The 15248-nt window shown below is 40.5% G+C and overlaps 1 protein-coding gene across 1 annotated transcript in view; it reads right to left on the bottom strand.

Moving 5' to 3' along the window:
- Nucleotides 1-5673: 5673 nt before the first annotated feature.
- The window catches only part of LOC143888394 (mitochondrial import receptor subunit TOM40-1-like), a 51403-nt gene continuing 41828 nt past the window's right edge, over nt 5674-15248 (bottom strand). The window contains exons 10-11 of the mRNA XM_077392788.1: nt 6534-6629; nt 5674-6177 (exon numbers count right to left, since the gene is read on the bottom strand). Coding sequence (XP_077248903.1) covers nt 6121-6177; nt 6534-6629 — 153 coding nt within the window. The 3' untranslated portion in view covers nt 5674-6120. The remainder of the gene's footprint in view (nt 6178-6533; nt 6630-15248) is intronic.

The raw sequence follows: 15248 nt of genomic DNA, 5'->3' as shown, positions 1-15248 counted from the left end.
AAAAGGACCTATATTCACAACTTTTGTAAATGAATCACTCAGTATGTGTGTTAGGGAAACGAGAATCTAAGAGTTTGCATAGGTAAAAGGAGAAGACAAGAGCTTTGACCCAACAACTTGCAACTAAGGCAATTTCTAGATAACCATGGAATTGAGCCGCAGTGCAGAGGCTCCGCAGCAACAGGAGCCACAAAGACGATTGTAGAAAGATATCAGGATTATACTCAAACAATAGCAGTGGTGCCAAAGTTATAGTGGTTCAAAATATTTACAGAAACTACCACTAACTTTGAAAGCTTCGTTCTCCCGATCCAGACTTGAAACTTTAAGATATTATTCTATATTCAAACAGGAACAAAACAATACCAGCCACTCTCCAGAAAACTTTTCCAGTCGCCTGCAGTAAGCAGCTTGCATAGGTAAGCTACGTATGCAAACTTAGGGCTGCAACTTGGGTCGGGTTTAACCCGACCCGCATTGACCCGACCCGAAAATAGCTTGGGTTGGATTCATGTTTCTCGAGTTTCAGGTCAAGCAGTAGACCCAAAAGCCCACATGAATCTCGGGTCAAGCCGGGTTTGAAGGGGCCAGACCCGACCTGAGTTACTTAAGTTATAGTATGTATTTTTTAAAAAAAACTTTGTTACTTTAAAAGTGAAAACTTAAAAGTAAAACTCACGCACTCACACAATCACAGGGACTCTTTCCGTCTTCTGTTCGTTTCCCCCCTTTAGCTCTAGGGTTTCAAGTTTCAACTAATTAGTTAATGCACTAAATAGTTTATTGTTTATCTCATATGAGCATATTCATTTTCATTTGGTAATGCATCAATTTATTCTCTTTGGACTAGTTATTAGTTAATGCACTAAAGAACTTGAGTTTTTCTACTTCTATGAGTTGAGTTGCCTTGCCAAACAAGAGTTTTCCTTAAAAAATTATGTCAACATAAAAAAACTCAACCCAACCCGACCTGAGATTTATCATGGATAGGGCCAGGTTTGAGAATCGTGGGTTTTTCGGAAAAAAACCCGACCCGACCCGACCTGAGATATTTCTCGGGTAGGGTTGGATTCTTCAAAACCCAACCCGCCCGACCCGAGTTGCAGCCCTATGCAAACTCTTAGATTCCCTTTTCCCATATTTTTTATGGGAAACGAGAATCTAAGAGTTTGCACAGGTAGCTTACCTATGAAAGCTGCTTACTGCCGGTGACCGGAAAAGTTTCCCAGAGAGTGGATGGTATTGTTTTGTATCTCTCCGAAAGGCAAATCAACCCCCCTAATATTTCAAGTTGGGATCCACTATTGCATTTTAATCATCTTGGTCATAACCAACTCCATAATAAGTGACTGGATTGTTAGCACTATAAATGGCCACTTGGTTATCACACATCATACTCTTGAGCATATTGGTATTCTTATTTGTATTCTTATTAGATCATACAAATAAGAATACCAATATGATCCAGTAGATTTAACCCTCATCATCTCACACGCAGTGTGAGCCATAGCTCTGTACTCAACCTCAACAGTTGATCTAACCTTCACATTTTGTTTCTTACTCCTTCAAGTAACTAGATTTCCTTCTACAAAAGTACAGACACCTGAGGTTGATCTTCTATAAAAACTCGTTTCCAGCCTAGTCTACAACAAAGTATCCCACAATGTATAATTCCTTAAGTCTAAACATAATATCTTTTCCGGGCAAACTCTTTAGGTATCTGAGTAGTTGCCTTGGAGCATATGAAAACAGGACCATTTTCGGGAATGGTTATACTTTCACCTTTGGTCTATTCATGAGAAGTTTCGACTCATTTAAAGAAGTACGACGCAGAACACACTACCTCGGGGTGACTAATGAGGTGTCTATAATTATAACTAATTTTTTGACAAAATACTCATATTTTTTATATTTTAAAACATTTAGTACACATGGCAATATTAGAATGGATGTTTTGAAACATCTTGACTAACACAAGCGAAGCGAGGTTGGATATCATTCTCCTTTTTTTAAGAAAATAAACGTAGGCAAAGTGTACGGATAAAATAAAAAAGGAAAGGCGCGGGGGCGGGGCGGGGCGGGGGAAGGGGGGTGGCGTGGGTGGGGGTGTTCAAAGTGCAATCAGAAACTAGTTGTTCAAAGATTTGAGGAACGCTTCAATAGGGCATTGTTTAATTTTAATAGAAATGGGCACCCGACTATGGCATAGTGGGTCCCAGCTTTGATTGATTTGAATTATCCATTCGATAGGCTTGATCGGATTGCGGTGGAAATCTTATGGCCAAAAATCACCCCAATCATACAATCTTAACATCTAATAATATGTTTTTTTTTGTTTTTTTGTTGTAGATGTGAACTATCACCTATATGAAGTTTTTTATTGTCCATTTGCAAAGACAAAAGCACACATTTTTTGGATGTTTTGCATGATTGTGGGGTCACATAAGATTCAAAGCTATGCCTAGTAATTGGACTCTTTAACAGTCAAGGATGGGAGTCACTTTACCTAAGTCGGCACGCCTCATTTTATTACACCAAGGTGGAGCCTGTGCTTTAATAGATAGATTTGTACTTGATACGAGGGGGTGTTTGAATGGAGAAATTTTATCTTGGAAATTTTTCCATGGGAAATGAGTTTCTAGTTTTTGGCCTTTTGTGTGGTTTAGTAGTTTATAGGTTTCATTGAAAGAAGAGAAAATTTTCTATTTTGCGAAAAAAAATTATATTTAAAATAAGTTTTCCAAGCACAAGGAAAGCCATTTCTAGGGCTGCAACTCGAGCCGGGTTTTACCCGACCCGCATCGACCCGACCCGAAAATAGCCTGGGTTGGGTTCAGGTTTCATGGGTTTCGGGTCGAGCCAGGTTGAGCATTCAAAAGCCCGCATGAATCTCGGGTCGAGCCGGGTTTGAAGGGGCCCGACCCGACCCGACCCGAGTAACATAAGTTACAGTATGTACATTTTTTTTCTATTGTTAGTTAAAAGTTAAAAGTGAAAACCCACGCACCCACTGTTATTGCGTGTGAGTGTAATTTCTGCTTCTATGAGTTGAGTTGATTCAAGTGTTTGATTTAGCATTGTTTGATTACAGCATTGTTTGATTCAAGTGTAATGTGAGTGTAATTACATCATTGTTTGATTCAAGTGTAATGTGAGTGTAATTTCTGCTTCTATGAGTTGAGTTGCCTTGCCAAACAAGAATTTTTCTTAAAAAATTGCATCAACGTGAAAAAACCCGAACCGACCCGAGATTTATCATGGGTAGGGCCGGGTTTGGGAATCGTGGGTTTTCCGGAAAAAAACCCGACCCGACCCGACCCGAGATATTTCTCGGGTAGGGTTGGGTTCTCCAAAACCCGACCCGCCCGACCCGAGTTGCAGCCCTAGCCATTTCCCATGGACAAAAATTTCCATGCATCCAAATAGCCCCCTAATCCGGCACTATGAAAGCTTATCTTTTATCTTCCACATTGCCACAGATTTCTAGTAGCCTCTTCTTACAGTGACAATTCATTTCCATGATCTCTTTATCATCTTCTTTACTAGAGAAAAACCGTCCGATATTTTATTTGCTTTATTAATGTAGCTAAAAAAGGCACAAGGGACTATTATAACAAGGTTACTGATATTGGTACTACCATGTTTCAAAAGTTGCACTAACTAATCTTGCCTTTTTTATTTAAAAAGCTGTCAAAGGAAAGGCAAGCTGAGTTCATGCAATTATTAAAACATGGTAGTTCTAATATCAGTAGCCAGTATGAATGGCATGCTATATCTACAAGCGAAGATACTATTTGCCACACCTCCTACCAATTGTCTTTGAATGTAGGGATTTGCTAGCGTTCATCACAGAAGGCATTTCTGCATTCCTATCTTGTTTTGATGATTCCAAACACAAGTAATTTTGATCACAAATATGTTTTTTGTCTTTAGTTGTAGATCTCTTTGTAGTTTGCAAATCAAGAATGCTTGGATGAATGCCTAAAAGCTTAATTGGAGAGCATTTAGAGCGCCAAAGAATTTTGAGATCCAAAACGTGAAGGTGACTTGAAGCCTTAAAGTTCAAGAGAAGATTAAAGTATTTTTTTTCAAGTCATTTTAGATTGTATACTTCATCTTTGTTTGAGAGATATTAAAGGCACTTGACAAGGTTTAAACATACTCTATTAAGGTCCTAAAACATGATAAATATCTTGGGACAAGCTTTAGATGATACACCCAAAAGATAGACATCATTGATACTTGCTTAGTAGTTCACTTAGTGACCACATATCTTAATTTGATAATAATTGGTCCAAAACATTTTCAAAAATTTTTGAAAATATTTTTAATAAATAGATCTCCTTCTGATATCCGTAGAGCTCAAGAACGTTAAAATCCGTTAAGAAATGAGGGATATATAAATTTTACAAACTGAACTAAAAATTGCATTTTGCTGAAATTCCAGCAGCCCTACGTCCAGCTACCGACCCACATCGGTCAACCGCCGCTAGTGCGCTGGAAATAGCCGTTGGGGCACAACGAATAGTTCTAAAGTTGCTCAGAATTACAGTTTTGCCCTTGTAACGGCTAGTTTCGATTTTTCACTATATATATGAGTTCCCCTTTCATTCTAAAATATGCAAGACACTCTTAAATGCATCTTAAACATCATAAAACGTGAATCAAACTTGTTTTAGTACCTCTCTCATCGCTAAGCAAAGTAGTGGAGTTAGGCTTGTCTTTGTACATCTTTTATTCATTTTTTGTATTCATCTTTTGTAACCCTCTTGAAAGGATTTTATGTTTCTTTCCTCAAAGATCATTGTAACTTGACGAGTGTGCATGAAGTCACGGAGCCATCTCCACAGAGGCAAGTTAAGTAGACGCAGAGCCTTTTCTCCGGATTGTAATTAGTTTAATCATCACCGTTAAGGGGTTGTTAGTGAAGGCATCAAGAAGACTTCTTTGTGGAGTGGAGTAAGTCCATAGACTGGACCAAACCACTATAAATCCGATGCACACTAAATATTTCTCTCTCTCTCTCTTTTGTATGTGCATTTAATTTTAAGTTTATTTTGTACTCAACGGATAATTTTTCCATTTGTTTTTAATTCCGCACTATTTTGGAAAAAGTTTTTATAACCCAATTCACCCCCCTCTCTTGGGCTTCCATCCCCCCCTAGGATTTCAGATGGCATGTTGCATCTGCAAAGGACGCTAGCAAATCCCTTGAATGTAGTAGTAACTATTTGAGGACTTCAGGGATGCGGTGGAAAGGGTCTTCTGTACCGGTATTCAATGGGATGTGGTGTCTACAAATGGCTAGCAGTTTTGAGGTCAGCATAGTTTATGTTTACTTGGGGATAACCCGTTCCCTGCATTATCAATAAAATTTATTATCTTTCAAAGCAAAAAATACTGTCACGAATTAACTAAACCATTCATTATATGATCCCACCCACCCACCCACCCCCCCCCCGGGAAGAGAAGAGGTTGTGCCCAAAAAATGTGGGCCGTAGGATTATCGTAATCTTTCGATTTATTGCCCATTTTCATAGGGCGATATAATGAAATAAAAAGATATCATTTTGATAGCTTCAGCCCCACATACAGCTAGGCGAGGAAAAACCTTACAAGACAAAGAAAGACACCATCTAGTTAGGTTCAGTTAATATGCCAAAACAAGGAGAATAAGCGCAAGACACAAAAGCAATGTGATATCTAAACCCAAGCAGAGACAGTCAATAACAGTTTGAAAAGATTACGAGAAGGCTCATAATCAGCCATTGCAACTAGCAAGGAACATCCATCTTTAACTGACCTTATTATGAGTTAACATCAACCAATAAACCAAAATCATAGCATAAAAATGCCAGGTTATCTAATGGCAGTATAGCTTTTCGCGGTCACAGGCCCAAGAAGCAGTCTTCTTGATTGTCTTGAAACCAACTCAAAGTCAACTACAAGACTAAGCTTCTTTTACCATCTGCCCAAAGAATAGCCGCTCGGAAAACTTGATATGTTGCTCTGACTGTTAAGCCTAAAACAAATCAAGGGAAATGGACAACGTTGAGCGAATGAATACAAGAAGCAGGCAGAAGAGCAATAAACATTGTTATCGAATAAGAGGAGCTTCTTCTATTCTCCAATTGTCATTCCGAACCCAAACTTGTAGTCTTTCTTCTTATGATCAATCTGCAAAACACCCATATGTGGACGGATCAAAGCTCGAAAACATAAAACAACACACGTACTTGTGGCTGCACTAGAACCATGGCTTTAAATTTCGGCCGAGATCCGAAATCTATACCGACACCGAAATTTTAATATTTACACCGAAATTACCTGGAAATTTCGGTTTCAGTTGTGGCCGAAACCGACACTGAAACCGACATTTAAAACCTTGATTAGAACTAAAAAAATGCAAATTTGAAATGTAGTTTTATTTTGGATGATATTTCTCTCATCGGATCCGATCAAATTACAAGGTGGAAAATTAGGTAGACTTAAACCTATGGTTAATTATATCAAACTATCAAAGGTCAGCTCACCTCAGCAGAAAGAATAAAATTGACACCCATATTTAATCGTTCTTCCAGGTAAGCGGCCACAACTCCGTTGGAATCAAACTTCCCCCTTAAACGACACTGCAACATTCAGAAAGTAGTCATGTATAGAATTGAAGATAATTAACAAAACTAAGCGTGCGCGCACGCACACACACACACACACACACACATATATATATATATATATATATATATAATAACATGATCATATTTAGTGAAAGATTGCAGGTTCTAAATTCTTCTAGTCCAAATGTAATCTTGACATTCTACATTTTTAAATGTAAATATGGACCAATGTCGTCTGGAATTAAGGGTGCAGATGCTTGTGTATGTACATGCACAAGAGATTTTGAGATAGGAAGTCGTTCACTTTAAATACATGCATGGGTACAGAAGGCTACTTTTGTGTATTGGAACTGAAACGAAACAGGCAAACGCAATGGTTTGACTTCAAATAGACAGTAACTTCGAATAAACGTCATTAATCAAGACAAAAAGTGATATTATACTTTTAAATATAAGTAGGCTAATCCTTTTAAGATTCAACTGAAACTACAAGACCATGTCGTGGTTGCTTCAACATTACATGGGAAATTGGTTGAGTGGGAAAAAAATAATCAAAGAGCACGTCGAGCAATTTGACAATGCCTGGAAAATATGACACAAGGGACATTATTTTCGTATACTACATTCTAACGAAAGTACGAAACTATGGTCAAAGAGATAATTTCTATCATGGTTTATATTTTTGCAATGCATTTAGTGTTTGTTTATTCATGGGGTTCTTTAGTCATTCTTTATCAATTGCAGAATTTTTTGAAGTATGGTGCTAAAGCCAACCCAAATTAGTTATGTCGGAGTATCAGATCAATCTATAAAATGAATCTTTAATCCAGTGTTCAGCATGGCGTTAGTCGACCTGGATTGAGCTTCTTCAGAGGGTGCATGTAACACAGCTTTAATTGCTCAAAAAGTCAGGTTCTACACCAAAAAACAAACCTAAGTATTATCTCAAGCTTCTTTTAAGTTACCCAGATCAAACAATAATACCTTGAAGTAGTGATGATGAGTCGAATCACCACCTCAATTAGTGGGTGATAGTTGATACAATTCAAATCCCATAGCTATTAGCTGTCATTTCCACACCTAGGGAATATGTACTGCCAGGGCCTATTTAGAAATATCATATAGTTCTTTTCCAGTCCTCATCTGAAGCTGGTATGAGGAGCTAATACCAAACCAAGGGAATCCCAAACCATTTTGTTGAATCAAATATGTATCAGGATTCTTTTGGAGTTTTATCAGCATGTCTCCCCTACCATAGATAGCACAACACAGATTCTATGCTCCAGAAGGTAAGAGAACAAGATGCCATGTACTATTTGAGTGTAGGGCATCCATCTCAGCATCCATAGCAACCTTCCAGCCAGGATGAGCCAAGATGAGCCACTGCCTCTATAACTGATTTTGGAATAGAAAAGGTAGAAACACTGGAAACAAAAGATCGAGATTTGGGTGAAAGAAGATCATAAGATACAAATTGTGAAATTGGATGAGCAGTCGTACGAGAACGAGTACGACTTGCAACCAGAGAGTCAAAGAAAATAATAGTATTACCTGAACCTTGATCATTAGACATAGAAGGAGAGTTGGCTTGTGGAGGAGATGAAAGCTGAAATACCTGCCTAGGACCACGGCTGCATACTTTCGTCACCGGCAAAACAGGAACTACTGGAGAATCTATCACAGGTTCTGCTGAGGAAGAATCCATGATAGGTTTGGCGGAAGAGGAACCAGGAGTAGGGGTAATAACATCAGGTTCGGGTAGAGGATAAAGTAAACTTGGCGGCTCAGCCGCAGTAACCTGAGAATCAGAGAAATAAGGAGTATCCTCAAAGAATGAAACATACGCCAAAATAAACGTTTGGCGTAGGCGAGGACTATAGCATTTGTATCCTTTTTTAGTTCGAGGGTAACCCAAAAAGATACATTTCTCAGAACTTATCCTAAGATAACTTGTGAACAAAGCAAGTACAGCCAAACACACAAGGTAGTAAAGGGAAAGGATTACCGAGAGGATATAGGACAGAGAAGGGGGTCTGACCAGAAAGTACAAAAGATGGCAGGCGATTCCCTAGAAAACATGTTGTGAATACGGCATCACCCCAATAGACCTTCGGTACTCGCATTTGAAACATGAGTATGCGAGTCATATCTAAAAGATACCTGATTTTACGCTCGGTAATCCCATTTTGCTGCGAAGAATAGGCACAAGTGGACTGATGAATAATACCATGAGTCAAGGAACTGTGCGAAACCACTACTACGAGAAAAGTACTCCTTGGCATTATCAGTACGTAAATAAGAAATAGAACATTTAAACTGATTTTCAATTTCAAAATAAAAAACTATGAAAGGCATTAAACACATCAGAACGTTCTTTGAGAAGAAACAACCATGTAGTACGAGAAAAATCATCAACAAATGTAACAAAATACCAATAACCATATAAATAAGTAGTTCGTGCAGGTCCCCATACATCAGAATGAATAAGTTCAAACGGTATGGACGATCGTCGACCACCGCACGAAGGAAAAGACACTCGATGGTGCTTTCCCAACTCACAAGACTCACATGAAAACGACTCAATAGACTCAGTAATAAAAGGAAATTTCCGTAATTTGTCTGCAGGAGGATGACCCAGACGACAAGGCCACTGATAAGCGTCAATAGAAGTGGAGCACAGTAGGTACAAAGTCTAGGTAATATAAGCCTCCTATCTCACGGCCCAAGCCAATCCTCGTCCCAGTCTTCAGATCGTTGAAAGTGCAATAAGAAATAAAGAATGAAATAGAGCACATCAAAGATTGTGTCAAGTGACGCACAGATAATACGTTAACTGGAAAAGACGAAACATAAAGGACAGAGGATAATGAAAAACCACTAGAGAGAGGCACCACACCGACGCAGTAGAACGTGCCGACTGGAAAGAGGTAAGAAGTTGAAGATTACCAGTCATATGATGTGACACCCCTCAATCAATAAGCCAGAATTCAGAAGATGGACGAGAAACGAAACAAGACAAGCTACCTGGCTGGGCAAAGGTGGCAGTAGGCTGCTTGCCTCTATCACGTAGGCGCACAAGGTCCTCATATTCAGCACGGCAGACTACCATCTGATCAGGAGGCAGTACATGGGCAGAAGCAGCAAGAGCAGAACTAGAGCCATTAGTTATTGCAACCGAGGCAGTAGGTCTCGAAGGGCGAAGCTCTGGGTGCAAGTCATAACAGTAATCAATGTTGTGTCCCTCCAACCGAAAGTGAATACAAAAGCAAGACCCACGACCACGACCATTCCAAGAGTCCCGACCACAGCTACGTCTAGGGGCATTGCGACCACGGCCACGCCCCCAACTACCACGACCAGATCCATGGCCACGATCAGTACCATAACAGTTAACAAGGGCAGAGCTATCAAGAGTAGTATTTGTGGTCGGAGGAGCCCTCATATGCCGAACCCGAGAAAATGTCTCCTGAAGTGATGGTAAGCTACCAGAACCAAAAATCTGCTGGCGGAACTGTAAGAAATCGGGTCCTAAAGAATCCAGATATCGAACGACTCGCCATTCCTCCAGCGGCGCTTAAGAAGAACTGGATCGACAGTGAAAGGCATAAGCACATCCAACTGTTGGCAAAGAGCCCGATACGAACTGAAATGCTCAGAAAGAGACAAGGTCACCATGCAGAAATCCTAACCAATCAAAAAACAGGTCACACAATCGGGTGACATTATAAGCACCAGAATATAAGGTTGCAGCATACTCCCAAACTTCTCTGGATGAGTCAAGAAACATCATATTTCCTGCAACCTGAGAATCCATACAACTCCAGAGAAAGGATCTAACCACAGCATCCTCTTGTTCCCATCTCTCAAAGGTGGGATCCTTGACGGCCGAAGGAGTACTCTCTAGAAATCATACTTTACCACGAACAAGTAGGTAAATATGTAAGGCACACCTCCAAGGAGGATAATTCTTCCCATCCAGTCCAATCGAGGTCATCTGTAAAGGGGCGTCCGCATGAGTAGCTGGGTGTCGAAGAAGAAGAAGCCCAATCAATTTTCAAAGTCATTATTGACGGCAAGGATGTCTCAGAGGGTTCCATAAACAATTACTGAATGGGATAAACGGCGAATAACAAAAGGAAAAACGAAATCAAGGTCAACCAAGTCACCAACCACCACCTAACAAGCCACCACAAATATAACCGAATCGCAATCCCAAGAAATTACAAGCACCAACATAAAGAGACTACCCCCACAGAGCGTCAAAAAACAAAGAAACGACAAACACAATCCACCAAGAACCAGCCACAATGACGAAGCAACCAACCATCAATCCACCAACAATACTACTAACCATCAAACCACCAATACCACCACCAACCATCAATCACAACTATGACAAATCAATCCAAAAGAACAATCAATCCCACGCACCATTCACATAAACCAGCAATATCATCAAAACAACAGGGGCTCACGAAGAGCATCGATCACCAATCACAATATACAAATTATCACCACCAACAAACAACCATTAATATCACCACGAATACGACGGAACCCCCAAACTACCTAGAAACAAGCAAGAAACAACTATCCATCTACACTGCAGTCATAAAAGGGTAAATGAACACGACTCAGAAGGGTCATAGGTGGAGAAAAGAAACGAACACAACTCAGAAGGGTCATGGGTGGAGAAAAGAAATGAACATGACTCAGAAGGGATGAGTTGGGGGGCTGGGGGGGTTTTCCGAGAAGGGGATGGGGGGCTACGTCAAGAAGGAGATGGGGTGGGGCTTTACGGAGGTGGGGTGCTACGGCAACAAGGAGTTAGGTAAGGGTTAGGTTAGGATAGATTAAATTAGGGTTAGGTTGGGGATAGGGCTGATTAGGGTTAGGAAAGAAAAGGAAAAAAAAGATGTGCTAATCTACCATAATAGCTCTGATACCATATTAGACAACCACATGGAGAATGGAGAATGGAGAAGAAGCGGTGAATAGAGAACTTGGAATCCACGAGAGAAGAGAGTCGTTAAAACTCTCTCACGCCCCAATTATATTTATACTTATAATAAGATAGTTACAGAAACACCCCTATTCATCTAACAGCCTCCATTTCAGCTCATCCTGAAAGATGATATGGTCATACTATTCTTGAAGGCGGAGCCAATTGCTAGATCTATTTAAGAGAGCAGTCTATCCTCATTTAAGCAATCTAGCTTATTAAGACTGCTGGATAAAGAGAATTTCTGCAAATCGATTTCTTCAAATATCTCCTTAGCCAAAGATTTAAATTTGGACTTAATGCACCTGAGTTTATGACTCAGATGAACGTCAACGGTCAACCGGCCCAACCACACCTACTTAAGAAAACTAGATTTTGAGACTCAATCAAAACCCGGCCATTCTAGCCAAAGCTAATTCGAAACAGAAAAGGGAAGAACCCCCGGAACTTAGAACAGGATCCAAGAAGGGAGGCCTATGGTCCAAGATCAGTTTGGGAAGGGCAATTTAAATGGTTCTTGGGAAAGCAGCACTCTACTGAGTGAAAGTGAGAAATCTATCGATACGGCTTTTGTTGTTGTTTCTTTCCCATGTGAACCGTGCTCTAGTCAAAGAAAGATCAATTAAAAAGTTCCTTCTCACAAAATCCGAAAGGAGACCACTCTACGATTGATCCTGGTGTTCCCTAATCAGTCGCCCAAAACTCTTGGTGACACTACGTAAAGTCACCCCAACACAAAGGATATTCCATGTAACATGGATGGCGTAACGTTCACTCCACACGGAGTCATGTTATAAGGCTTCAAATGACCATATAAACCAGAGTAAGCCCAAAACAAATTATCCTCAACTCTTCTTAGTTTTACGGATATTGAGTAGTATCTGATCCCTTCCTCCTCTAATTTCAACTTAGCCTCATTCCAAACAACTACAAACCATGGAAACAGGATTCTTCCCTGGGAGCCTTCGATTCCCGCTTTCGATTCCCGCTCTGGCAACCTTGAGTAGGATTTGTCCCTGGGAGCCTTCGATTCCCGTTTCGATTCCCGCTTTCGATTCCCGCTCTGGCAACCTTGCTACAAACCCCCAACCAATCCCCTAGAATCTAGGGCATAGAATAGGAAAGATGAGGAATGACCTATTTCTCTGAGGATTTCGAGCGAAATACTATCAACTTTAGTCTCTTGGAGGGTAAAATCCAAAAGGTTTGTTTATAAATATTACCTCCTTGTTGTCAGCCTTTTTATTGGAAGAGCCCAATCATCTTACATTCCACATGAGTCTTCATGAGAAAAAAAATTGATCACTTAAGACCCCCTCATTGAGCAACCATAGCTCAAGACCTACCACCCGGCGCCTTACTATCAGAGCCTCCTTTATAATTAACCTTGAACTCAAGTCTGACAAGCTTGTCATCCTGACGAGATGTCATACCACTCTTGGCCTTTCGAGTGAGAAAGGTTGTTGCAAGTCGCTAAAGCTCCACATACAAGAAGAAACCCACGGTTGCTTCCAGGTCAACAAAAGAGAGCAGCATGACATTATGCATTTCAATTACATGTTTTTCAACTAACTCGCTTAAGCCCATCTCCCAAGATGGGACTGAGTCATTGGTCCGTAAAATAGAGAGCAAAACTATGCCAGCCTCCCTCTGAGCAATGCCATTCACTGGGATATTGCCAACCTAGACCGAAACTGAGACCCCCCCCCCCCCTCTTCCCATAACCCACCCACCCACACGCACGCACCCACTCACCCATCCCTCAGGGGAGACAGGAGCAATAACCCTAACCGATCTAACCTCGTTGGGAGAAAATCCAACACTTAAACTTAAGGTAAGATCTTCACATTTAAATATGGAGGATAGAGACATAATATGATCAAGGTTCGAAAACAAGAGACTTGGGAACTCTCACGACAGAAAATGTCTAACTGGCCCAGATAAGAAGAGGAGCCACCGTCAGAAACTAGAAAAGAATCATGCACTTCTCGGGATCTGAACGATCATCAGAGAGCTTAACGGTCATCCACATGTTTTCGAAAGCCTTCCTACCTCTGACCTTGGATGATAGAAAGTTAAACCAAAGAAGCCATGAGGAATCCAATCTGGTCATCCACCCAGCTTCATTTACCTGCATTGAATGTGAAATCATATGAGGGAACACGAGAAAATGTTCATTTCTCATCATAATTTGAATCCCTTTCTCCAGGCCCCACTCGACTTCCAAGGCAAGGGTAACAGTGTGATTAACACCGAAAAACTAATCCCAGGAGGTCATCGTCACCACCTGCCAATGCTGATCTTCAAAAAGGATATTGGACGAAGCTCTTCCCGCAACAAACCCTACTTCTAGTGCACCCTCTCAGTCTCATGATGCCCTACCCGATAGAGAAGACCCCTGCACTTCCCCACACGCCAAACTTGGATAGGAATTGTCTGTAGCATAGTTGTAAATACCGTTTCGTTTCGTCCGGAATGGAAGAAACGAACCAGTTTCGTTCAAATTCCGGAATGAAATTGACAAAATTTTGTTTCGTCCGAAATTTCGTTCCATTTCGTCCATTCCGGACGAAATTTTCCGAAATCCGGAATTTCGTCCAGAATGAACGAAATTCTCCATTCCGGCCGAAATCGTCCATAACGGCTAGTTTGACTTGCAGAATTTACGACAATGCCCCTGCAACGGCTCTTTTTGATTTTTGACCATTTTAACCTCAAAATGTGACCGTTTATAGCTGTTGGGAAGGGTATTTTAGTCATTTTTAAATGCACAATCAATAAAAAACTCTATAAATAACATTTTCCCTACCTTCTTCTCCTCCACCTTCACATAAGTGATTCTCCTTCTCTTCTCTACTTTCACTTACACTATCTATTCTACTAAATTTCCTACAAGTCTACCCTCTTCTTCAACTCAATCCAAGTCTATTTTGGAGCAAAGGGAAGGCATACATTCAACTTACCACTACAAGAAGTCAAGAACTATTTCCAAAGGCTTATTTCAAGTGAGTGAAGGCTAATTTTTTCTTCTTCTCTTCAACTCAAGTTCAACCCCAAGGTTCTCTTTATTTCTTTCCATTTCCTTTCTTTTATTTCTTACTTCCTTTGTCCCCTTCTACTTCATTTTTTTGTAATTTGTTTCAATTTTCTTTCTTCTAATTCATTTTTCCCCTTCTTCTACTTCATTTCAGAATGAGTGGGTCGGGTTCGGGACTTTCTGCAGGAGCATCCTCTATTGGTTCGGCACCCACTAGATCGGATGACCCGGCATGGTCTTACGGTACATTGGTTCCGGGTCAAAGAAATAAAATAACTTGCATATTCTGTGACAAAGTCATATCGGGTGGAGGTATAACCCGCTTGAAAGAACATTTAGCGGCTGTTCCTGGTGAAGTAGCATCATGCAAAAAAGTGACTGAAGATGTAAAATATCGAATGAAGCAACTTTTAGATGCAAAGAGAAAAGAAAGGGCTAGAATGAGCATATCCAGAGCAGAGATTGGAGGTTTTTATGGCACACCAGACGAAGAAGAAGAGCAGGATGAAGAAGACATTGGCACACAATTGCCTCAAGTCCCTCAGCGAAGAGGTAAGGAAGTTCTTGTAGAACCGAGTGGTACAAAAAGGAA

Source organism: Tasmannia lanceolata, unplaced genomic scaffold, assembly GCF_043159265.1.
Source record: "Tasmannia lanceolata isolate RefF3 unplaced genomic scaffold, GAP_Taslan_0.1 ptg000012l, whole genome shotgun sequence".
Lineage (NCBI taxonomy): Eukaryota > Viridiplantae > Streptophyta > Magnoliopsida > Canellales > Winteraceae > Tasmannia > Tasmannia lanceolata.
Note: the sequence above shows the minus strand (reverse complement) of the source record. Positions and strands in the feature narration are given on the sequence as shown.